Source organism: Microcaecilia unicolor, chromosome 2 (assembly GCF_901765095.1).
Source record: "Microcaecilia unicolor chromosome 2, aMicUni1.1, whole genome shotgun sequence".
In the NCBI taxonomy this organism is placed as follows: Eukaryota; Metazoa; Chordata; class Amphibia; order Gymnophiona; family Siphonopidae; genus Microcaecilia; species Microcaecilia unicolor.
This window is the reverse complement of record NC_044032.1, coordinates 331,202,639-331,227,393: the sequence shown is the minus strand read 5'-3', so window position 1 is coordinate 331,227,393 and position 24,755 is coordinate 331,202,639. Positions and strand designations below refer to the sequence as shown.

General features: G+C 45.3%; 1 protein-coding gene across 1 annotated transcript in view; it reads left to right on the top strand.

Annotated features, from left to right (window-relative positions):
• The first annotated feature begins 13,186 nt into the window (after nucleotides 1-13,186).
• The window catches only part of CPLX1 (complexin 1), a 266,468-nt gene continuing 254,899 nt past the window's right edge, over nucleotides 13,187-24,755 (top strand). Inside the window, exons 1-2 of the mRNA XM_030194354.1 lie at nucleotides 13,187-13,590; nucleotides 15,593-15,693. Coding sequence (XP_030050214.1) covers nucleotides 15,663-15,693 — 31 coding nt within the window. The 5' untranslated portion in view covers nucleotides 13,187-13,590; nucleotides 15,593-15,662. The remainder of the gene's footprint in view (nucleotides 13,591-15,592; nucleotides 15,694-24,755) is intronic.

Genomic DNA, 24,755 nt, shown 5'->3' with positions numbered 1-24,755 from the left:
GTTAGGAACACTCCTGCTGGGTTAGGGCTTGGGAGCACTTAGATCAGTTTAGGGTTAGGAGTACTTCTGTTTCCAGTCCTGGTCCCTTTGTCATCCGGTATCCGGTAAGTCCTGCCGGCCACTCGAACCCAAGGGCTCAACCCTTGGGGGGGGGGGGGGGGTGTAGTGGCCAAGCGCAGGTGAAGCTGTACGGACCAGTCCAGTGTGCTCCAGTCCAGTGTGTTCCGGTCCAGTGTGTGTTCCAGTCCTGTGTCTGTGTCCTCCAGTCCGGGGAATTGCAGTCCAGTGTTCCAGTCCTGTGTCCTCCAGTCCGGGGGATTCCAGTCCATGTGTTCCGGTTCACTGGGCAGTGCCTGCAGTCCCTGCCGGTGTGCTTGCCCAGTGTTGGTTGGTGGGTTTTGCCTGCTGCTGTCGCTCCTCGGCAGCAGCCCAAGGACTCACGTTTGCTCGGCTCTGAACCTGAGAACCTGACAGGATATTAAAATATGCTAAAATATAAAGCTTATTAAAATCAAAAAAACTGAACAATATCCACCCACGTACACTCCATCTCAGATATCCCTCAATTTCCAACCCTCTCTCCCTAACGGAAGCACTGAAAAGGACCTGCTCCCGGCCCACACTACCTTGGGAAATAGGAGCCCATCTTAATTTTTCCAACTGGGGCCCATTCAATCCTAGCTATGCCACTGATCCCATGGACAGCATGCATACACATCTACATATGCTATTTTATTACATTTTATTACACCCAGTATTGATTATATAATTAGAAAAGTTTTGAACTGGAAATAGTCTTTATAGCTAGTACTGCTCATATATTTATTTGATTAGAAAAGTTTGGAACTGGAATGAAGGTTTAAAATCAAGTTTCTTAGAAACACAAAGTGAACACATGATTTTTTTTCATGACCAATAAAAGAAACATCCAGCCTAATATAGTTCAATGTTAGTCTCTGAGGTCTTTTTATTTTATTTTTGTATTTACTTACTTATTAACCACCTAGTATGTTTATGATACTGTATTGTAAAATTAGATTCTTACAACAAATTACTTTCTTATGCAATATTCTTTGTTATGTATCCAATACTGTTTATTGTAAGCCACTTTGAGCTCAAACTTGTTTGGGGTAATGTGGGATATAAATGTCACAAATAAATAAATAAAGAAACCAAGGCTTGATATACTGCAAAACACCAATGAGTGGTTGCAATGCAGTTTACAAAGTAAAATCGCTGCAGAGTTGCATAAAATCAAGCATACAAGGAAGAAGGGGAGAGAGGAGAGGGAGAGATAATGCAGGAGTAGGCAAGTGTGAAAGGGTTAGTGTTTAGCGCTGCTTTGAAACTGGCATAGGACAGTTCAAGGCAGAGGGCAGTGGGGAGGGAGTTCCAGAGCTTTACTAGTGCAGCTTGCTAAAAGTACCCCTCAGTTATTAAGGAAGGATCAAACGGTAAAAGACAAATGCTTAACTTTTTTTTTACAGTTTAGGTAGAATAAAACATTCTTTTTCATCAATTGGAACCATTGAGCAAGCTGTGTTCATTCTAGTTAAAAAACAAAACAAAACAAAACTTCACAAATTAATCCAATGTAATTACACACTGAGGAGTCACTTTACTAAACTGGACTAGGAAATGGGCTTAGTATGTCCTAACATGGGACTTTCCCACACACTAAACCCATTTCTAGTACACCCATAAATTCAGCTTTTTTTCAATTATTTCTTTTTTGGGCCATGCACTAATGGTACCATTAGTATGTGGCCACTGAAAAAATTAACACGGAAACCCTTACCACCTCCTATTTAGTTAGTGCTTGCTAATGGCAGCCGACATGCACTCTCAAAAAAAAAAAAAGTGCAGTTAGCGCATGCCAGGGGCGTAGCCACGGGTGGGCCCAGGCCCACCCACTTAAGCCCAAGGCCCACCCAGAAATAGTGCACCCCGACCACCCATGATCCCTGCGTCACGCCCTCACTGACGCAACTTCCTATTAGGACAGGACGTGACGGGAACTCCGGAGCTACCGCGAGGTGCGACTCGTGCGAGCCTGTGTGTGTGAATCGCTGCCGGGTAGTTCCAGTGCTGTAAGTTGCAGACACTGCATTAGAAGCAGGGAGAAAAAAAAAGTACAGAGGTGCCAGAGCGGAGACTGGAGGCAGGGAAGGGAGAAAAGTGCTGGACCGGGGGGGGGGGGGGCACTGGAAGTGAGGAAGGGCATGAATGCTGAATGGGTGGGTGGGTGGGGGAAGAGAGAAGTTGGCTCTGGGGTACAAGGGAGGGGGGTAGAGAGATGTAGGACATGGGATTGTATGAGAGGCAGGAAGAGATGCACAGGTAGAGAGGGGGAGAGAAGAAGATGGATCCAGGAGCAGATGAAAATGATTTAGAGATGCCAGACAATGGAATTGAGGGAAGTGAGGAGATATGCTGGACCATGGGGAACAGGACAGGAGGGAAGAGCGGACAGGATATATCAGGCTACAAAGGTGGGGATGGAAAAAAGAGATAGCAGATGCTGGGCTAGAAAGGTGGAGGGAGAAGGCGCTGGGAATGGTGGAACCATGTGGGAGAGGCTAGGAAGGGGAGGAGAAGGGTGGCAAGAAAATGGATGAGAGGATAGTGATAGTGGAGGAGTGGCCTAGTGGTTAGGGTGGTGGACTTTGGTCCTGGGGAACTGAGGAACTGAGTTCAATTCCTGGCACAGGCAGCTCCTTGTGACTCTGGGCAAGTCACTTAACCCTCCATTGCCTGCCGCATTGAGCCTGCCATGAGTGGGAAAGCGCGGGGTACAAATGTAACAAAAATAAAATAAATTACAGAGGGTAGAAATATGGTAATGGAGAATAGATTAAAGATGGAAGGGAATGGAAGCCTGGGGAAGGAGTGAGATGGGGAATGAGAGAGCTAGTGGGCGAAAGAAGAAATCTGATAGGTAGCTGAAAAGTAAAAAGGAGGAGAAGGATGAGAAAGAGGGTGAAATTTAAGTTGACAGAGGCGGAAAAGAAACTAAAGAGGACAGAACTAAAAAGGAATGATCATTATATCAGAGGTAGTTGTAGTGAGGGAAAAGACAGCAGAGAGAAGACAAATGTACAGCAGCCGCTTGAAGGAGAATTAGTAGATGACAGACAGGAAATTGGAACCAACATAATGGAAAAATAAAACATCCAGACAACAAAGGTAGAAAAAATCATTTTATTTTGAATGTTTTAAATGGAATATATTAGCTTTCAGAAATGTGCATAGCAATTGTCTTTGCATTGTGTTCAATAGAAAGGAAATGCATTTCTGTTGTTATTTCTCCAGTGTTGTAGTATATGTTAAGTTTAACTTCTTGGGATTCTCAATTCAATTTTTGTGTAAATATTTTAACTTCTAATTTGTGATCCCTTGGTCTGTATTTGGTGAAGGTCTGTCAGTGTGATTAGTATTGGCAGGTGGGGAAATTGGAGGGGAGGCAGGGAGGAGAGGGGATCAGAGAAAGTGCCCTTTATTTTCTGACCTGGGCCATAGCATGTCTAATAACTGGTGGGGAACCCCAAGCATCCCCAGCTGAGAACCTCCTCCAAAGGCAGCCAGAATTCCCTTCTACCAAACTCTCCAGTCAGTGACAGCATCCTTGAGCCACCGACTACTAAGCACGCATATGGTGCTGGCATTAGTGGCTTAGGGACAGTGCTGCTGCCTGCCAAGCTTGGTAAAAGGGAGTTCTGGCTGCCTTCAGAGAAAGTCTTCAGCTAACAGAGCTTGAGGATCCTCATTAGCTAAAGTATTTATATTTTGAGGTGGAGGAATGGTGGGGCAGAGATAATTTTGTGCCCACCCACTTTAGGCTCAGGCCCACCCAAAATTGGCTGTCTGGCTATGCCACTGGCAAAACTAACGCACAAGACTTTAATGCATCCTGTGATAGGCCATTTTCCCTGTATTAAGTGCATGTTAGTACTTTAACATGGTTTGGCCCCCAGAGGAAAATAATATACACACACACTATAGTTTAATTGTGCTAGGATTCATACCTATGACTTATTTTTCAAGTGGTGTTTCAAATTTGTAAAGTACTGATAAATACAAATTAAAAATGGCAATATCCAAGAATTAATGCAATCGGTCAGCTAAACGACACAGAAAGAGAATGGTATGTCATTTATAAAGACTGGAGTCACTGTTGCGAACAGAGTGTAATTTTTCAGAACAAGAGAAACCAATCTTGGCTTTACCCCTACTGCATAGAAAAGTAGTAGCAACATCTATTATACAATGAACATGTCTTGTAAAAATTGAGCCAAATAGCAACTCCAGTTTGGGGATCTTTTATTGAACATGTGTGCTAGTTCTAAACCAGTACTCATTTATTCCCATCATTTTCAGTGGGGAAAAGTCTGTCACAAACCTTGAATAAATAAGCCTCAATTCTGTTAAAATATTATCACCACTTTATTTGGGGGTGGGGGTGAGGATTTACCTCACACCTTTCCAGTAGTAGCTCAGGGGAACCTTCAGTAAGGAAAAGCAGGACTTAACAATCTAAGGCAAGGGTTCCCAAACCTGGCCTGGAGGAACCCCAGCCAGTCAGGTTTTCAGGATATCCACAATGAATATCTATGAGATAGATTTGCATACCAAGGAGGCACTGTATGCAAATCCATCTCATGCATAATCATTGTAGATATCCTGAAAACCTGTCTGGCTGGGGTTCCCCCATGGTCAGGGTTGAGAATCAGTGATGCAAGGCAGGGCCGTGCCTAGGGTCTCTGGTGCCCCCCTGCAGACTATCAGTTGGCACCCCCCCCCTGTCTAGCATAAAATACCATAAATAAGTAAATAAATAAATATAAACTTTTAACGTTGAGCACCTGATTATCAAAGTGGACATATTCCAAACACTATAATGAAAATAAAATGATTTTTTCTACCTTTGTTGTCTGGTGACTTTGTTTTTCTGATCATGCTGGCTCAGTATCTGATTATGCTGCTATCTGTCCTCTTAACTCTGTTTCCAGGGCTTCCTTTCTGTTTATTTCTTTACTTTCCGCCTTTCTTCTTCATTTCTTGCCCTACATCCGTAAGTAAAAGCTGGGTCCTCCGCAAACTTGACTGTCCAGTGGATCCAGCTTCTACCTATTTTCTATATCCATGTGCAGTTTTTCTCCTCTCTTCCTTTTCCCTCACCTCATCTCCTTCCTCACTCTTCCCTTGCCTCCATCCATGTCCAGCATTTCTTCTCTCTCCTCCATCCACCCATGTCTAGCAGCCCTCCTCTCCCCTGCCCTCCCCTCCATCCACCTATGTCCAGCAACCCTCCTCCCTCCCCTGCCCTCGCCTCCATCCACCCATGTCCAGCATTTCTTCTCTCTCTCCCTTCCCTCTCCTCCATCCACCCATGTCCAGCAACCCTCCTCTGCCCCCTGCCCTATCCTCCATCCACCCATGTCCAGCAACCCTCCTCTCCCCCCTCCATCCACCCACCATGTCCAGCATTTCTTCTCTCTCCCTTCCCTCTCCTCCATCCACCCATGTCCAGCAACCCTCCTCTGCCCTCCCCGCCATCCACCCATGTCCAGAAACCCCCCTCCCCTCCATCCACCCATGTCCAGCGACCCTCCTGTCCCCCCTTCCCTCCCCTGCCATCCACCTATGTTCAGCAACCCCCCCCGTCCCCCTGCCCTCCACTCATGTCCAGCAACTCTCCTTGTTCCCCTGCTCCCCCTCCCTCCAGCCACCCATATCCATCAGAGCCCCCCCCCCCGTCTGAGCCCCCCCTCCCCGACCCAGTCCCCACCTGGCTACCAGCTCCGTGCCGCCAAACGATCCTCTTCTGCCACCCGACCCGGCCGGCACCTGACCCAGCATTTAAAAAAAAATCTACGAAGCGGCAGTGCGGTGCCTCACGTGTGAGAGTAAAAGAAGGAAAATCGCTTCGTCGGCCAGCCTTCCCTCATGTCCCGCCCTTGCAGAAGTTACATCAGAGGCGGGACACAGTGAGGGAAGGCCGGCCGACGGACGAAGCGATTTTTCTTCTTTTACTCTCAGACGCGAGGCACCGCACCGCTGCTTCATAGATTTTTTAAAAAATGCTGGGTCAGGTGCCGGACGGGTCGGGTGGCAGAAGGGTCGTCTGGCGGCACGGAGTACGCCGAGGGACCCTGTAGGCAAGCTCGGGGGAGGGAGGGAGGAGAGCCGGCTCCAGCACAACCTACAAAAAAGGTGCCAGTACAAAAAAAGCACTGTTTAAAGGTAGGTGGGAGGTGGAGCAGCGGTATGGCGGGGCAGCACCGCAGCGGCGCCCTTGAAGGCAGGTGCCCTCCTGCGGTGCTTACCCCGCGTGTTGGCACGGCCCTGATGCAAGGAGTCCTTTTCTAAGCTGCATTAAGTGCGAATGCATGCCTAATGCAGTAAAAAATGGAGTACTGCAGGTCACGCTCAGAAGTCCTGCAGTAACCTTGAAATCTGCATTCATTAACCTTGTGCTAAAAAATTGTTTCTAATTTTTTGAGGGGTGTCTCAGGGGCAGAGAGTGGGCATTCCTGTTCTAACCAGTTAGTGCAGCTACTTTACTGCACGCTAACTGGTTAGCACATGGATACCATGTAAGTCCTTACCCTTTACAAAATGGGTGACGAGTAACTCATCATCGGTAATTTTTTAAAAAGGACACGCACTAATGGCAACATTACCGCATGGCCATTAATGCAACAAATAGAAAAAACAACTCAGGAAATCTAATATATATAAATGTTCACAAACTCCAGCGTATCTACATGGGTCGATGAACCTCAGTGGTAATACCCTGTGTTCATTCTCATACACAATGCCTCACATACTCAAGTCCTCACTGGTTCCAATAGGACAAGATTTGGAGACTGTAGGCAGGATGAGCAGAGGCAAATATTAGGTAATGATTGAAGTTATATTATTATAATATCAATATTGAATGAAATACTGGGTTTCTGAAATTGATACACCCCCATTTTTGATCTTTAGGGGACTTCCTTGAAAAAGGATGTAGCAAAACATGTGCTGTGTTTGAGAAGAGTGCCCATATGCCAACTGGATCTAAAGAGGAGTGTAATTTGTTGATAACACAATTTGAATGTTAGAAGATAAATATTACACAAGTTTTCAAGTGGAAAAAATGTTTAAAAATATTTACAACATAGGGAGGAGGTGGTCACGAAACCAGTGAGGACCCGAGTATGTAAGACACTGTGTATGAGAATAAACACAGTGCGTTACCACTGAGGTTTATCGACCAACCCTTTACGCGTGCTAAGCTGGAGTTTGTGGACATCTATAAAGTATAATAGATTTCCTGAGTTGTTGTTATACAAAGCCAGTATTTGATTAAAGCAGTGCCTGACTGGTTTGGTCTTTTCAACAAATAGAAAAAAGGCATTTTTACAGCCATGGTAAAAATGGCTTTAGTTTGTAGGAAAGACTCGTAAGGGCGCACTAAGGGAACTATGTACCACAGCTGAGTAAAAGGACCTCTAGGTTTGCATTTGAAGCAAAGTAAAATGACTTAGCCAAGGGCACAAAGTGTTTCTATGGGATTGCTGCCCTGACTTCCTTAGTTCACAACCCACTGCTTTACCTTTTAGGCTAGTCCTGCTTTTAATGTACTTTCCCCCTTCTTCCCTACTTTGAATTTAGAGTTCTTAGAATTCAGCATTTTTTTCTTTTTAACGTCTTTTAAAAATATTTCCCTGTATCTGACAGAGAAGAGTTTTGAAACCTCAATCTCTGCATTATTTCAAACTTTTACAAAGATTTAAGAGTATCGGTGGATAATAGCTACTGCTGACAAGATTCTGGTTCCAGACGAACAATGGCCCTGAGGAAGACTGCCAGGACTGAAAGCACACCTACCTGCCAATACTGGATATTTATCTATCTATTAGGATTTATTTACCGCCTTTTTGAAAGAATTCACTCAAGGCAGTGTACAGTAAGAATAGATCAAACATGAGCAATAAGCAATTACAGCAGTAAAAATATTTAAAAAACAAAACAAAGTATGGCATAGTATACTACTTACAATGTCAACACAATACATAATAGAACATTTTAATTGATAGTGAAGGGAAAAGCAAAGATGGAACATATAGATAGGTAAGAGAGTAAGAAGAGTTAGAAAGTAAGGTGACTAATTTAAAGAAAGTGGCACATGAGGTCAGAGAGATGGTTAAATATTATCTCAGCTAGGGTAGGAGTGGATAAACTAGTCTTGCTGCAGTATGTACAGCCGGAGTCACTCCAGGCAAGATGCACTAAACTTAACGAGCCATATAACGAGCAAGTAGTAAACCCTGGCATGCACTAAAGGCTTCTCTGAGCCATTTTCCGATGACTGTAGCAGCTAACAAAAACGGAATGCAGATGATCCAAAGGCTATTGCAAGGCTATTATAATGATATGCACTACGGTTTTCCGATCCCCTTACCGTGAAAAACCTAACGGGAGGTCTACACCTCTCGTTGGGGCAAATTGGAAGAAAAAAAAGTCGACGGGGATGTCCTTTTTGGACACCCTTCACCTGAAAAAAAAAACCCCACTCCAAAGATGTTCTTTTTGGACGTCCTTCACTTAATAAAAACCTGTGCCGCCCGAAAGGAAGACGCCGCGCCGCTCATCCCCTCCACGGCCTGCTGCATGAAGGCTCCGATACGGCTCGATTGTAGCAGGAGAGTGCAGTTGAGGACGTCCATCCAAAAAGACGTCCTTCCCCCCCCCACCAATAATAGAAACATCCTTTTTGGACGTGCTTCACTCAGCTGAGAGACCTGGAAGTCTCTGAGCCAATGCTAATTGCGTTGTGATTGGCTCAGAGACTTCAAGGTCTATCAGCTGAGTGAAGCACGTCCAAAAAGAACGTTTTTATTATTGGGGGGGGGGGGAGGATGTCCTCAACTGCACTCTCCTGCTACGATTGAGCCGCATCGGAGCCTTCCTGCAGCAGGCCGTGGAGGGGGTGAGCAGCGTGGCGTCTTCCTTTCGGGCGGCACAGAGGCGTATTTGGCATGCACAGAGCAGCCAGCATAACGCTTGGCTGCTCTGCGCATGCTTGACCGGCCGAGTGGCCGACTATTTACCAATGGACTAGAGAATGCAAGTGAGCTACAATGAGCAGCTCATTTGCATTCCTTTTCCTTGATGCATGCCCGTTCCTTACCGATTCGCTAAGGGAATCGATAAAGGAAGGGCTTTAACGATTTTTTAGTGCACCTTGGCCTGCTTGTGTGTGTGTGAGTGAGACTAACAGGTTAGTTACTTTCCTGGACCCCCTGTGTCTCATGGTGGCCTCCGATTACCATCTATTGTTTTAGTAGTTCAGTAATGAAAGGAAATGGATTTAAATTTAGTTCACATCTTTTTTTAGTAGTTCAAGGGGAGTGGTACAGCAAGTATTTTCCTGTCCCCAGAGGGCTTACAATCTATCGCTGAGGTTTACTAAGCCGCTAGTGCAGCTGGCTGTGCGCTAGTGCTGACACAGCCCATTCACTTTGAATGGGCTGTGTCGACAATGATGCACAGAAGCAGCTAATGTGGCTTATTAAACAGACCCCTATGTTTGTACCTGAGGCAATGGAGGGTTAAGTGTTTTACCCAAGATCACAAACAGCATCAGTGGGAATTGAATCTGGCTTCCCTGGCTCTCAGACTATTGCTATCACCATTAGGCAGGGTTGCTGGGGGGAGGGGGGGAGAGAGAATCCCTGGGCCCAGCCTCCAAGGGAGTCCCAGCCCAAAAGGCTTCTGGAGGCAGGCAGAAGGTTCTGCTCCCTTGGTGTATCTCTCTCCTGTTCCTGTGTGTCAGGACACAGGTTACCACATTAACATTAGTGAAACATTTTTTCCCTAGGGGAGACATTCCGTAACCTAGTGCAATCATTAGTACTGAGTCATCTGGACTACTGTAATTCCTTATACGCGGAATGCAAGATTCAAACCATCAAGAGACTTCAGACTGCCCAGAACACAGCAGCCAGATTGATTTTTGGAAAGGCGAAATACGAAAAGTGCTGGACCACTTAGAGAAAAGTTGCATTGGCTTCCTCTGAAAGATCGAATTGCATTCAAGATATGCACCTTAGTTCATAAAATTATTTATGGACACGCCTCTTCCTATATGTCAAGTCTGATTGATCTACCAGTGAGAAATAATAAAAGTTCATCACGCACTTGCTTAAATCTCCATTATCCCAACTGCAAAGGAATTAAGTACAAATCAATACATGCATCCAGCTTCTCATACATCTGTACACTACTATGGAATGAATTACCAACCACCTTGAGAACAACACATGACCTGATGACCTTCCGGAAATTACTGAAGACTTATCTGTTCAAAAAAACGTACAAAAGAGATCCCCCATAAAATACCGACACATAATAACAGGATAAGATATAATGTTCAATAATTAGGGTGTAAGTTAGAATAAACATATTTGAACAGTTCCATTAAACTTGTATCTGTTGAAGTTTATGTTATGTTCTATTTATTTATCCACTTCTCATTATACACAATTTTCTTATGCAACTTAACTGCAATAAGGCTGAAATTATTATTCCGTTAATATGATTGCCATGATATTCTCATGCACCTTATTTGTTATCTATATTCAGATTTCCTTATCCCATTAATGTGATTGTTGCTGTATTATATTGTAAGCCACATTGAGCTTGCAAATAGGTGGGAAAATGTGGGATATAAATGCAGCAAATAAATAAACACGATAACTCTGGTCCTGGCACACAGGAGCAGGAGAGTGACAGACTGAGGGAGGAGCAGGGGTGGCGGCCCTGCCCAAGGCTCTGCTCTGTCTCTCAGTGGCTGTCATTTAGGCCACTCCTCCACTCTCTATATAATTCTTAACCACAGCTTAAAATGGTGTACCGTGGGGTGTGCTGAGGTAGCCCATGGTAACTTGCAAATATACACACTACCCACATACTAATATATATATATATATATACACACACACACACACAGAGAGAGAGAGAGAGACAAGGGAGTGTAACTGATTAGCACAGGATTCACACGTGAGCCCTTACTGCCTACAAAATAGGTGGTGGAAAAAGCTCACATGCAAATTTTTGTTAATTTTTATTCACATTGCTTGATATACTGCAATATTTCCATGGCTGTGCACTGACAACCGTGGCGAATGGCCATTAAATCAGAAAATGGAAAGTCAAATAGACTTAGCACACGGAAAGACTCACATAAGAACGTGCTAAGGCCACTTTTTGCCAAAGCTTTATAAAAGGGCCCCTTAGTATTTAGCAATGGAGTCAAAGACTTAGACACATCTTGCAGAGGATAGTACAGGACCCACCCAACCCCCACCCCAACATGAACACAATATAGGCAGTCTAGGACTGGAGGAGTAGCCTAATATTTAGAGAAGCAGCCTAAGAACCAGGAAACCAAGTTCAGATCCTACTAAACTCCATGTGATCTTCTGTAAGTCACTTGTCCCTCCATGGCCTCAGATATAAACTTAGATTGTAAGCCCTCTGGGGACAGGGAAATACCTGCATGTAACTCACCTGGAGCTACAATTGGCAAGGCATGAACTAAATCCAATCCCTATAACCAAATGGAGTCATTTAGCACCAAGCTAAGTGATTCTGGTAGAAAGAAAGATAGTAAGGACGTGCATTCACTTTCAGCCCAAATGACAGGACAAACTCCCAAATTTCAGGTTCTGCCTGTGTTGCAAATAGTGCACACTATTTGCAGAGTAACACTTTTTCACATGAAGATGACAAATTCTTTACTGGTATCAGGAAATAATGCTCACGTGTGCACTATTAAAAAGTAGAGCGCATTCTTTGCGGAGACTGAACCGGCTTTCTGAAGAGTATGCCAAAAACTTAAAAGAAAAACCAAATTAATGTAAATAACACAGGAAACTAAACAAAATGAAAATTTTTGGACTGCAGACTCCTCATAGATATTAAAGTACACCAATTGGGTAAGCTGAAATGAGATCTCTATTACAATGGCCTCAATACGAGCCTAGACTGTAAGATTATGAAAATATTTGAGATGTGAAAAAGGTAGATTGCATATCTATTATTTATCAGATTTGGTGGGAAGATTCACTCAGAAACCCTGGAAGGATATGATAATAGCAAATACAAACATGGTGGCCATCAAAGATTCATGAGGTTAGTTAGGCAGATTCTAGCAGCAGAGGTGCAATCGATGTGTACTCTGGTGTTGTTGCTGTGCATTATAGGAGTAGATAAGAAAAATCAATGACCCCCCACCCCACCCCCCCGTCTTTCACAGTGCTGGGGCTGAAGATGCTGGTAGTCAACAAGAAAAATACTAGATCCCAGGTTATATTTCTTTTACTAGAAATACCATCAAACCAGCATGCTAAGGTTGAAATAAAAGGTAATGAGAAGGCAGAAACTAGCATTCCTTGCACACATCCCAATCACTACTTACAGAATAACCTTTGGTGACCATCTTACCAGTTGCTTATTCTCTCTGAACAAGATATTTTGTTAAGTATCCCCCACTTTAATAAGCTTAGCACTAGTAAGTGTATGATAAACCCAGATGTAACAATGATAGCGGACACCCTGTAGAATCAAACTGCTGAGTCCGAGTAGGCATAAATAAATAAAAACGTACTAAAAATGTGAGAGCACAGCAGTCCATTACAGTTTCCTTCCACTGAATTTTCTTGCCCGCATTTTGTCATCCTGGGCTCGCAGTTCTCTCCCTGAGGGACTCCGGCACCTGCAGCTGCTCCAGGTTCCCCAAGGACACAGCCCTGCAACCTACGAGAACTTACAGCTCCGCCCGTCCTTTCTTCCTTGCCCCTCCAGCTGCTTTATTTGCAAAACAGGCCCGAATTAAGGTAGAACATCTGTAACTACTCACATTTGCATACAGAGAAGAGATTGGAAAACCATGCTGCAGAACAAAATGTGCCCCATAAATGGAAAATGCACGTAGCAGAACTGCTGCTTCAGACTGGGAAAAAGCAGGACAGTAAAAGAATCACGGTGGACGAATTGAAAAGCAGCATTCATTACCAGGCTGGAAAGAAATGCAAAATTTGAATTCTAGATTATTCTAATGTAGAAAGCGCGCCGCGCCCACAACGAGCCAAATTGCAAAGCACAAACGATGGCGGAGGAAGCCACCCAGTGATGTGCAGCGGTCTGCTGGATATTTGACGCAGCTCCCCCTCCACTAACCGGTTCGGTATATATACACACATACGGCATCGTCCTACTATAAATCGCATGGAGGAGGAGGAGGGATCAAACAATCAAAAGCAACATATTGGCAGAAATCCAGTAATAAAAAGAAGGCGTAAGGAGTAAGAGGATTACTCATCGCCCTCCCCACTTCCATGCATTGGCTCAGCCTCTCTGCCTGAGAGGAGGGCTAGAACTTCATTTGACTCCAGCCTTCCCCAGTGCCCTTCAGCGGCTGCTGCAGCTCCTATTGCTACACACATGGACCCAGTGAGGTGGAAACTCCGCTAGAGACGCGAAGAGCCTTCCAGAGTGAAGAGGGAGCCAAACTGCGGGATCTCGTTGCCGCCCGAGAAGGTAGAAGACCGCTATTTCCTATATTTTAAATGACAGTGGCCGGCAGTTTAGGCATGATAGCTTATTTCTTTCAGATTGAGCTGGAATAGTTCCCGGATTCAAGATGCTAGTGGTGCCTTTTTGGGGTCTTAGGACAGGTTAAGGCGCCCACAAAAGTATCATCTTTAAACGGATTCTGAATTTTAGGGGCCAGGTAAATTCTTCGTAAAAAAAAATCAGTGGAACTTTCACGAGATGTGAAGCCGGAGAAGAAATGATGGGTTTTAACACGAAGCAGCACTGCACGTATTTTCGATTCATTTCCATTCTCCAGGTAACTTTCTTTACCCCAAAAGAAATGTTACACAGATCGAGTGAACTCTGTATCCCTTTATTAAGGAAGACTTTTAATTCAGCCCCCTCCCCCCTTTCATTCTTGATTTGCCAGTAGTGTAGAAGGAGAAAGAATAACAGTTTAACTGCGGATCAGAGTTCACTTTTCTTAGGCATCTTTAATCTAGATGACTCTAGTGGGAAATGCATTTATTGTTTTCAGAGAGAAATAATATTCTTCTTTCCGTAATTTAGTTCAAAAGCTACTTGTGTGAGATGTATAGAGCATCTGATGGAGCACGTTGCATATTCATTTAGAACTTGTCCTATTTTTCTCTCACATTCTTTGTAAGAGTTGCAGCAGAACATATCCTGCTTACAGTGCTAGGACTTAAGTGTAAAATATCGCACAGCAACTTCGAGCTATGATAGTTGTGCTTAATTTCCAATGGCTTTGTCACCTTGACTGCTCTCGGATTAATGCAGCCGCAGGAAGAGGCAGTGCATAATACACTGCGCCTCTCGGACCTGCTGTTGCTGCTGTTGTACTGCACCACACAAGCTGAAGCGCTTCACCTTCAAATGCCCCCTTTAGCGCTTTCTCTTTTCGTCACAGCCATCACAGATCGGAAAAGTTCCCAGGGCTTGACGATATCCTAAAGACACTGACGGATGACTTCAGTTGATATATGAGTGCAGGTTCAGTGTTTCAGTGAAGCAGTTCACTAGTAAAATAAACTAAATTGGAGAAGGCACCTGCAAAGTTGGTTTCAAATGCAGGAAGCCTAGCTGCACGTCAAATTAAAGCAGAGTACTAGGGCTAACATCATTAAGCCTTAGCTGATAAATTTAATTTCATTTCAGTGAAGGACAGAGCATTAGAAGTTGTGGGAAGCCACTCACGCCCCACTTATGGATCTAATTAAATCCTGTTGCTGTCTTTCTCAGAAGCTAGTACCGAACCATATAGGCTGAAAATTTTGAAGAATTAGCTCAGGAGAAAGATCTTTCAAACAGGGTGTGGTCGTAAAGGAAAGCTACCCTTAAAAAAACATTTTTGCACACAAATATTAATGAATACTAGGAATAAGGCCATGATTGGAGGAATAAAGCAAAAATACAGTTACACTAATAGCTTGAGACAGCACTGTTTTGAGACTTGCTTTTCAAGTTTTAATTTACATTTAGCTAGGTTGGAGTAACTGTTTAATAAAGTACTATTTTTAATTACCTGTGTTTAATTTAAAGAAAACAAAATAAACATAATGCCTATGCTATTTGTGAACCACTGTTAGCCCCCATAGATTTGCCATTGATCTTGCTTCCTCTGGTGCTTCACTAATAGAAATGGGAAGAAAGTACACTGCTGCAGTAAACTAAATCAGTTTCTAAATGCGACCAGTTAGACTTGGGCACAGCCTAATTTTTTTTTCAATTATTTTTTTCTTATTTCAGTAAGCAGCACCATATAAATCTATGTATGGCACATGAAAAATCTCCAGATCTTAAGATTAAAGTAATTTAAAATATATGAAACATATATCACAAAAGAATACCTGGGTAGTATTTAAGTATTCTGGACAAATTTTACAAGTTTTCAATAATGATAAAAAATCATAAATTGTGAAAGTGGTCAAGGTGGAAACATTTTATAGATTAAAAAATAGCTTGTTTGTTTTATTTACTGCAGAAATTGGTTTCCAGTAAAACCTGTATGTGATATCTCAAAGGGCAAGTGGAAGGAATTAAAAGCCATTAACATGGATTTTGTTATGAAACAAGCTTTGGGAGGTAAGTGACACAAAATTAATGCGTTTTGTGAATTTCTAACTACTGCACTGAATCTGATGCCAGTAGAGCTACCAACCATGACTCAGCTATACATGCTTTTCACGCTACTGCATACTGGCACATATTCATAAGTCAATGACAAATCTATTACACATTTCCACCGTGCACTGCATATCTAATTAATATTAACAACTCTTAACAGAATTGTGAAGGATGGAATCCATCTGTGGCCAGCCTTGGAAGTGCTGTAAGTAGGGGAGAACACGGAAAAACACCAGAGCAATTAAAGGGTTCAAGTGGATAGGGGCAGTCAAAGCTTGGGGTCTAAAGTGGAATAAATTAAGACAGAAGAAGTAAAACAAAGGACCCGATATTCGAAAGGGTTTAACTGGGCACAAGAATTTTCTGTCCCCATGGGGGCAGTCTGAGGATGGAGTTGAGGCAGAGTCAGGATTTACCCTGGTTAGTGTCAATATTTAGACAGATAAGTAAGCGAATAAAATTAGGACAGCAATAAAACTGTCCTATCTTTATCCACTGAGTTATCCAGCCACCAATCTGAATATTGGCCTGTGCCTGGGTAACTTCCAGGTAGCTACACTGACCCAGATATGCAATGCCATTACCCAGACATGTTGTCATTGAAAATCAGGTTTAATTCAGTCTGTAGCTATAATATGCAGCTTAAAAAACTGCTGATCACCACAGACTAAATATTGACCTTAAAGTATTTACAATCTTTTAAATCTGTCAAAACAATGTAAAAAAAATAAAGGATCAGTGATTGTTTAAAGTTGTTGGTCTTAAAGCTTTCCTCCATGTTTCTCTCTTTCTTTTGTTTTTCTTCTGTTAATTAAACTTTAATTGTTAATACAGTCTTGAAAGCAAACTGCCCATGAACAAATAAAAAGAGATATATAATCTTAAAAGTTAAACAAGAGTCCTGTTATTTTAAAGTAAACATAATTAGAGAGGAAGAGGAAATACAAGGAAAAATAAACAAGAAAAGGAATAAAAACCAACCCCTTTCTTACAAGCTGCCTGTGAGCTAAAGACCTGATGTAATCTAGAATCGACCAATTGCTTGTATACACATATGCATATGCAGAGATAGAATCAGTTATCTCTGTCTATCCAAAATGGGCAGGATCAAAAAAATGATCAGCATTTTAAAATTTAACCATTCATTTACAAGGATATTTAAGAAAAAGAAAAGTAGCGCCTGGTTAACAACCTTGGGACTCCTTTTGCAAAGTGGTGCTACTGATTAGCGTGACTGCGAAGAAGCCCATGGGAATTCAATAGGCTTATTTGCATTTAGCACACCGCTAATCAGTAGCACCGCTTTGTAAAAGGAGCCCTTGGTTTCAATTTAAAAAAACAGCCTATGTTGCTACTGTGTGGCCTTAGCCACACTGGGAAAAACTTACACGCATTACCCATAAAATTGCATCTCTTTTCTCTTAAAGTAAGTTCTTAACACTCATCTTAACCAGACACACATGTCTCCAGAAATATAGCCTGGGTTTCAATATCTTTTGCCCAGTGTGCGGCAGTGGCCACAAAAGCAAACAGTTTACTAGGAATTATTAGGAGAGGGATGCAAAATAAGATAAAAAATATTATAATGCCTCTGTATCGCTCCATGGTGCTTATCCTTAACTGTTGATGCTCTAGCAGCCTGCAAGGTAAATATGTGAGGCTGTAGCTGGTTCACCTGCTCCTCATACTGGTAACTTCTAAATCCGCAGTCTATTTTGAAAAATCTCCCCCAACTGAGTATTCACAGACTTAAAATGGACTCATTACTAGTCACAACAGTCTGTATTTCAGAATGAGAAACATCTCATTTCAGTACTTGGGGAGACTGTAAGGAAGGTAAAACCAATAGTTGCTTTAAATGATGACATCAACTGGCTGTTCCAATGTTGCCGAAAGTGCTCCCATGGTCTGACATATAACAAACAGCCAGAAATGACTCATTTTTGTAGACATACTCTCCACTTAACTCCCTTTCTCATCTTTATTCTGCTTTCTAAGATGGTTCCCAAGTGGGTACCTTCCTCCTTTACATCTTCTGTGTGGCTCTTATGGAAACTTACCTCGCTTCAGATATATTACAGGCACTCGACTTAAGTGCCAACATTGCAGTACTATTGCTCAGAACATTAACATCAAAAGTCACCGCTCTTCCTTCTAAAACTGAGGGGTGTGGAGATGTGATCAAGGGACTCGCTCTCCTCCCAAAGTGTGAAAGTGCAAAAACTGTGTAAAAAAAAAAAAAAAAAAATCAGCAGACCTCTGAACTGGGATGTAACCTTTGCCTTTTTACTTCTTTCCCCAACAGATGAGCAGCACACCAGCTCCTCTGTTGGTGGTTTCTTTTTTCCTCCTCCTCCTCATAGAACTCGGTTTGTCTGTGTTTCTCCATCTCCCTTTTATTGAGCAGGCTGCAGCCAACTTGTGAATAAACTGCTCAAGAGACAGTGACTGAGTAGGTTACATAAGATGCAGCACTGGCTGTGCTGTTTCCCAGCTGTGGGCTAAGTTGGCATCTCCTGCTTCCCCAGATTCCCTGTAGAAAGAAGACAGTTCCCTTCAATTTTAAGAAGAGGCTTCTCTTGCCCTGTGAGTGAAAGGAAAGTCTAGCCTCCATTTCTTCGTATTGTAGCAGGGTTCAGCAGAATGTTCCTCATAGAAACTACAGAAAATTTGGGATCTGTTACACACATATTTTAAACATTCTACATTCCTGATAATCCTGCTTCTATAGTACCTCGTCATAGAGAAAACTTTAGCTAAACATTGATAAATATTATGCTGACTATCCAGGCAGTTGCTGGCCACAACCAGAGCTGAAGTTAGTTTATAGCAAATGAGGTCTCACCATATGTACAATAGCCAAGTGGCAATACCCACCACTCCAGTTGCAAAGATATCTTTTATGGTTGGCCCCAAGATTACCACTAAGGGTTTAGACTTTTTTTTTCTGCCTCCCAGTTTTTCTCTTTATCCTCCCTTCCAAGCCCACATCAGGAGTAGCATATAAGCGCCTTATCTACTGCTGAGGGGCCAGTTTCATAGCGTGAGTCATAGATGTCATGGCTCATACCATGAGACTGGTCTCACAACAGCAGGAGATATGTGCACTTAAATGTTATTCCTTTTATGGGAGGGAGGGGGAGAGTTTCAGAAGGAAGACTGGGAGGCCAGGAAGTCTGAGGGGGGGATGCACTAAAGTCGTCGTCAGAGCCGTTCCATACCGAATTCCATAGCGAATTGGTAGGGAATGGCTATGCATCAAGGAAGGGGAATGCAAATGAGCTACTCGTTGTAGCTCACTTGCATTCTCTATTCCAACGTTAAACAGTCGGCCAATCGGCTGGTAGAGCATGCGCAGAGCAGCAAAGCGTTATGCTGTCTGCTCTGCGCAAGTGCTCGCCAGGAGCATCCTTTATGGACATTCCTCACAACATTATTTAAAAAAAAAATCACAGTGCTGTTATTCTTTACAACTCAAGTTTGTGTCACTCTGCAGCCGGGACCCCATCCCCAATCGCTGCCCCACCCTCCTCTCACCGTATAGTGAATGTGCAGCGTATCCCCCATAGTAGCTGTCACAGAGCATGACTCCGGCTTCAGCTACAAAACAAGAAAAAGGCGCATGAGCAATTAAAAGGAAAGAGACCAAAGAGAGAGAGAACAGTCTGCTTCTTGTACAGCCTGGACTACGGAAAGGGTGCAACTTTATCAGAGAAGGAGCGGATAGTGGAGGGAGAGGAAGGGGGCGGAGAGCAGTGGTGTTGTGGTTCTCACCAGGGTCTCGATAAATAGCTCTTTACTTTGGGCCCGAATGAGAAGGCAGCAGAGGAGCACAGCAAATCCCCGTAGCATGGCTAGAGGGGAAAGAGGAAAGAGAAAAAGTGTGATGGCTAGAAAATGCAAATGGAACCCAAGCCAGGCACTGCTGCCTGCCTGTCCAGGAGATGGAAATGGGAAATAACTGGGGGGAGAAAAAAAAAACCCACAGCAGAAAGAATAGGCAAACTGCCTGCCTGTCCAGCAGATGAAAGGAAAAGAAAGTAGAAGAAACCCTTACCCAGCCTGAAAGTCCCGCCTACTCTTTCGGACCTCCTTCACCGCCCAACAGTTTCCTGCCCTTCTCTCCACCTCCTACCTTTGCATTCCTCACTCTTGCTTGTAGTCAGACAGCAGATCCTTGCTTTCCTTGTGTGCCTGCTGGCTAGGGACAGCAGAGCAGGGAATCAGGTATCTGAAATCCACACAACTGTCCTTTCTGCTTTATCATTTAATAAAGCTTCATTTCAAAAAAAGATGGCCATTTTTGGCGGCCTCCCCCCCCCCCCCCCTCCGAATAATAAACTTCTTTTTTGGCCATCTTTCACTGAGAGACCTGGAAGTCTCTGAGCCAATCATAACGTGTTTTACCCTTTCGGGTATTGTTTAAAAAAAAAAAAAAATCTTTACTGCGTAGTGTTTCTTTTCTAAGTTTCCTTTCTTTTTTCCTGCGACCGTTCTTAGGTCGCTCAGTCGGGTATTTTTTTCCCTTTTTTTGTGTCTTTTTTTTTTTTTTTTTTTTTTTTTTGACACAATCGCGTCCTTTGATTTTGCGGAGGCGATTTTTCCCGCGATGTCATCGAAGACGCCCAGCAACTTCAAGCCATGCGCCCGCTGCAACCGGACCATCTTCGGCACTGATCCGCACGCCTGGTGCCTTCAGTGCCTTGGGCCCGACCATCTTCAGGAAAGTTGTAAGTTGTGCCTGAAAATGAAAAAGCGCACTAAACTTTGGGCCTCTCGAGAGGCCCAAAGAGAAAAGCTTTTCGGGTCCGGTACCTCGACGTCGGCGTCGACATCGGTACCGTCGACGTCGAGGGCAGCGTTGGCATCGGGAGACCAGGTACAGGCTGCCAAGAGACTGATGCACGCTGGGAGCAGTGATGCATCGAGCGGGTCTCCACCCGCCTCGGCGCCTCCTGCTTTGCAGGCCCCCCGGGACCGACCTCTATCGGACCCGGCCCTGAGGAAGCGTGTGGATTCCACGTCTTCCTCACCGGTACCGAGGAGTCTCGATAACGGGCGTCAGGTGAAGGCCAAGAAGCACCGTCATCGTTCTCCTTCTTGACACGGTACCGCGAGCTCCGGTCATCGAGGCATTCGGTGCCGAGAGGATCGCTCTCCCTCTGTTATGGAGGTATCGACGCGCAGGTTGTCTGGCAGCCTGGTACCGGCTCCCCAACCTCTGCAGATTCTGCCTCCGACGTCCACACCGGCACCGCAGCCTTCCCCAACAGTTCCTGTAGATGAGCGCATCAAGGCTATTTTTCTAGATTTCATGGAAGCGTTGCTGCAACATTTGCGCCCAGCACCGGAGGTACCGGTACCGATGGTGCCGGATGCTCCTGCGGCACCATGCCTCTTGCTGGTGGTGAGGTCGCCTTCTCCGGTACCGCTTCCGGTATCGGAGCCAGCTGCCTCCCGGGTCAACTCTCCATTGCCTTCGGTGGAGGGCGCTTCACTGGAGTCTCCTGGGGAGTCAACTTCTCGACACCATCATCGAGGTCACCGCACCTCTATGTCGAGATGGGCTCGGATCCGGGCGGCTCTTTCTGAGTTATTAGCCCCATCCGTTGATGGCTTATCTGATGAAGATGGGGGTCATGGAGTTTTCTCTGCCGAGGATTCTCTAGGTCTTCCGTCTGATTCAACCCCCTCATCTCAGAGACAGCTCTCCCCTCCGTAGAGCTTGTCTTTTTCATCTTTTGTGCGGGAAATGTCTGAGGCCATCCCCTTCCCTGTGGAGACTGTGGATGAGCCCAGGGCCAAGATGCTCAAGATCCTGGATTATCCATCTCCACCTAAGTCTTCTACCACAGCTCCTTTTCACGATACACTCAGGGAAGTGCTGATGAGGAACTGGGAGAAGCCTCTTTCATGTCCAACTATCCCCAAAAAGGCTGAATCCCAGAATCGGATCTACAGGGAACCCAGTTTCGTCAGGCCTCAGTTGCCCCATGACTCTGTGGTGGTGGATTCCGCTCTCAGAAGAGCTAAGAGTTCTAGGAACTTTGCCTCGGCGCCCCCGGGGCGAGAACATAGAACCTTAGATTCTTTTGGGAGGAAGGCATATCAGGCTGGCATGCTCGCTTCCAAAATTCACTCTTACCAGCTCTTTACGAGCATTCATTTGCGGAACTCTGTGTGGCAGCTTGAGAGTTTGGTTGATGCACTCCCACCGGAGCAGGCCGAGCCTTTTCGCCAAGTGGTCAGGCAGCAGAAGGCGTGTCACAAGTTCCTGTCCAGGGGCATTTACGACACTTGCGATGTGACATCCAGATTTTCTGCTATGGGTCTAGTGATGCGCAGACTCTCATGGCTGCGTGCCTCTAACCTGGAGGAGAGAACTCAGCAGAAAATTGCGGATATCCCTTGCCGGGGGATCATCTTTTCGGTGAGAAGGTTGAAGAGTTGATTGATCATCTCTATCAGCGTGATAACGCTATGGACTCTCTCTCCCGCTGGGTGCCTTCTGCATTCACTTCCTCTTCTAGGAAGTTTTTTAAAGGGAAGAGAAGTGCGCCTTACGCCTCTAGGGGCCGTAAGTACACTCCTACTTCTCGACAGCCGGTTCAGGCTCTGCTACAGCACGCTCGTTCTCGTCAACAGCGTGCACCTAAACAGGCTCCTGCAGCTCCCCAGCAAAAACCAGGGATGGGTTTTTGACTGGCTCCAGTTGAGCATAGCCACCATAAATGATTTCGTGCCAGACGATCTGCCTGTCGGGGGGAGGTTAAAATTTTTTCACCAAAGGTGGCCTCTGATAACCTCCGACTGGTGGGTTCTTCAAATAGTTCAGTTAGGATACATCCTAAATCTGGAAACCACACCTCCAAATTGCCCACCGGGGGCTCAGTCCTTCAGCTTCCAGCATAAGCAGGTACTTGCAGAGGAACTCTCTGCCCTTATCAGCGCCAATGCGGTCGAGCCCGTTCCACCAGGGCAAGAAGGGCTGGGATTCTATTCCAGGTACTTGTGGAAAAGAAAACAGGGGGGATGCGTCCCATTCTAGACCTCAGAGGCCTGAACAAATATCTGGTTCGAGAAAAGTTCAGGATGCTTTCCTTGGGCACCCTTCTCCCCGTGGAGGAGTGGCCTAGTGGTTAGGGTGGTGGACTTTGGTCCTGGGGAACTGAGGAACTGAGTTTGATTCCCACTTCAGGCACAGGCAGCTCCTTGTGACTCTGGGCAAGTCACTTAACCCTCCATTGCCCCATGTAAGCCGCATTGAGCCTGCCATGAGTGAGAGAGCGCGGGGTACAAATGTAACAAAAAATAAAATGATTCAGGAAAACGATTGGCTATGCTCTCTGGACTTAAAGGACACTTACACCCACATTTCGATACTTCCAGCTCACAGGAAGTATCTGCGGTTTCGGCTGGGAATGCAGCACTTTCAGTACTGTGTGCTGCCCTTTGGCTTGGCGTCTGCGCCCAGGGTATTTACCAAGTGCCTGTCAGTCGTTGCAGCATCTCTACGCAGACTGGGAGTGCATGTGTTCCCTTATCTGGACGATTGGCTGGTGAAGAGCACCTCCCAGGCAGGAGCTTTACAGTCCATGCGGATGACTATTCAACTGCTGGAGCTTCTAGGGTTTGTCATCAATTACCCAAAGCCCCATCTCAACCCAGTTCACAAATTGGAATTCATTGGGGCTCTGTTGTGTACGAAGACAGCTCGTGCCTACCTTCTCGAGCCAAGAGTGGACAACCTTCTGTCTCTAGCCTCCAGGGTTCAAGCGTCTCAGCAGATCACAGCTCAGCAGATGTTGAGACTTCTGGGGCACATGGCTTCCACAGTTCATGTAACTCCCATGGCACGTCTTCACATGAGATCGGCTCAGTGGACCCTAGCTTCCCAGTGGTTTCAAACTGCAGGGAATCTAGAAGATGTGATCCAGCTGTCCATTGACTTTCGGAATTCACTTCAGTGGTGGACAATTCAATCCAATCTGGTTTTGGGGTGCCCATTCCAAATTCCTCAGCCACAAAAAGTGCTGACGACGGATGCATCCCTCCTTGGGTGGGGAGCGCATGTAGATGGGCTTCACACTCAAGGAGCTTGGTCCCTTCAGGAAAAGCGTCTTCAGATCAACCTCCTAGAGTTGCGAGCGATCTGGAACGCTCTAAAGGCTTTCAGAGATCGGTTATCCAACCAAATTATTCTGATTCAAACAGACAATCAGGTTGCAATGTACTACAGAAACAAGCAAGGGGGCACCGGATCTCGCCCTTTGTGTCAGGAGGCCGTGCAGATGTGGCTTGGGGCTCGTCAACATGGCATGTGTCTCCAAGCCGTTTATCTGGCCGGCATAAACAGTCTGGCTGACAGATTGAGCAGGATAATACGACCTCACGAGTGGTCACTGAACATGGCTGTCGCCAGGAAGATCTTCCGAGAGTGGGGCACCCCCTCGGTGGATCTTTTTGCCACTCAATTCAATCACAAGGTTCCTCAGTTCTGTTCCAGACTTCAGGCCCACGGCAGGCTAGCGTCGGACGCCTTTCTCCTTCATTGGGGGACAAGCCTTCTGTACGCGTATCCTGCCATACCTCTGGTGGGGAAGACTTTGCTGAAACTCAAGCAAGACCGCGGAACCATGATTCTGATTGGGCCCTTCTGGCCACGTCAGATCTGGTTCCCGTTTCTTCTGAAGTTGTCCTCCGAAGAACCGTGGAGATTGGAGTGTTTTCCAACCCTCATCACTCGGAACGAGGGGGGTACTTCTACATCCCAACCTCCAGTCTCTGGCTCTCATGCAGGGGCGTAGCCACGGGTGGGCCTGGGTGGGCCCAGGCCCACCCACTTTCCATCCAGGCCCGCCCGCCCACGTCGCTCGCAGAAATTCGTTGTCCTCCCCAGTCCCCGCCAGCGCTGCATTCTTTTCTTCGATCGTCGCCGGCAGCGCTGCCATTCACACAGGCAGCCACGCCCCCCCTTTGCCGCGTCCATCTGGCCCTACGTACACAGGAAGTGCATCAGA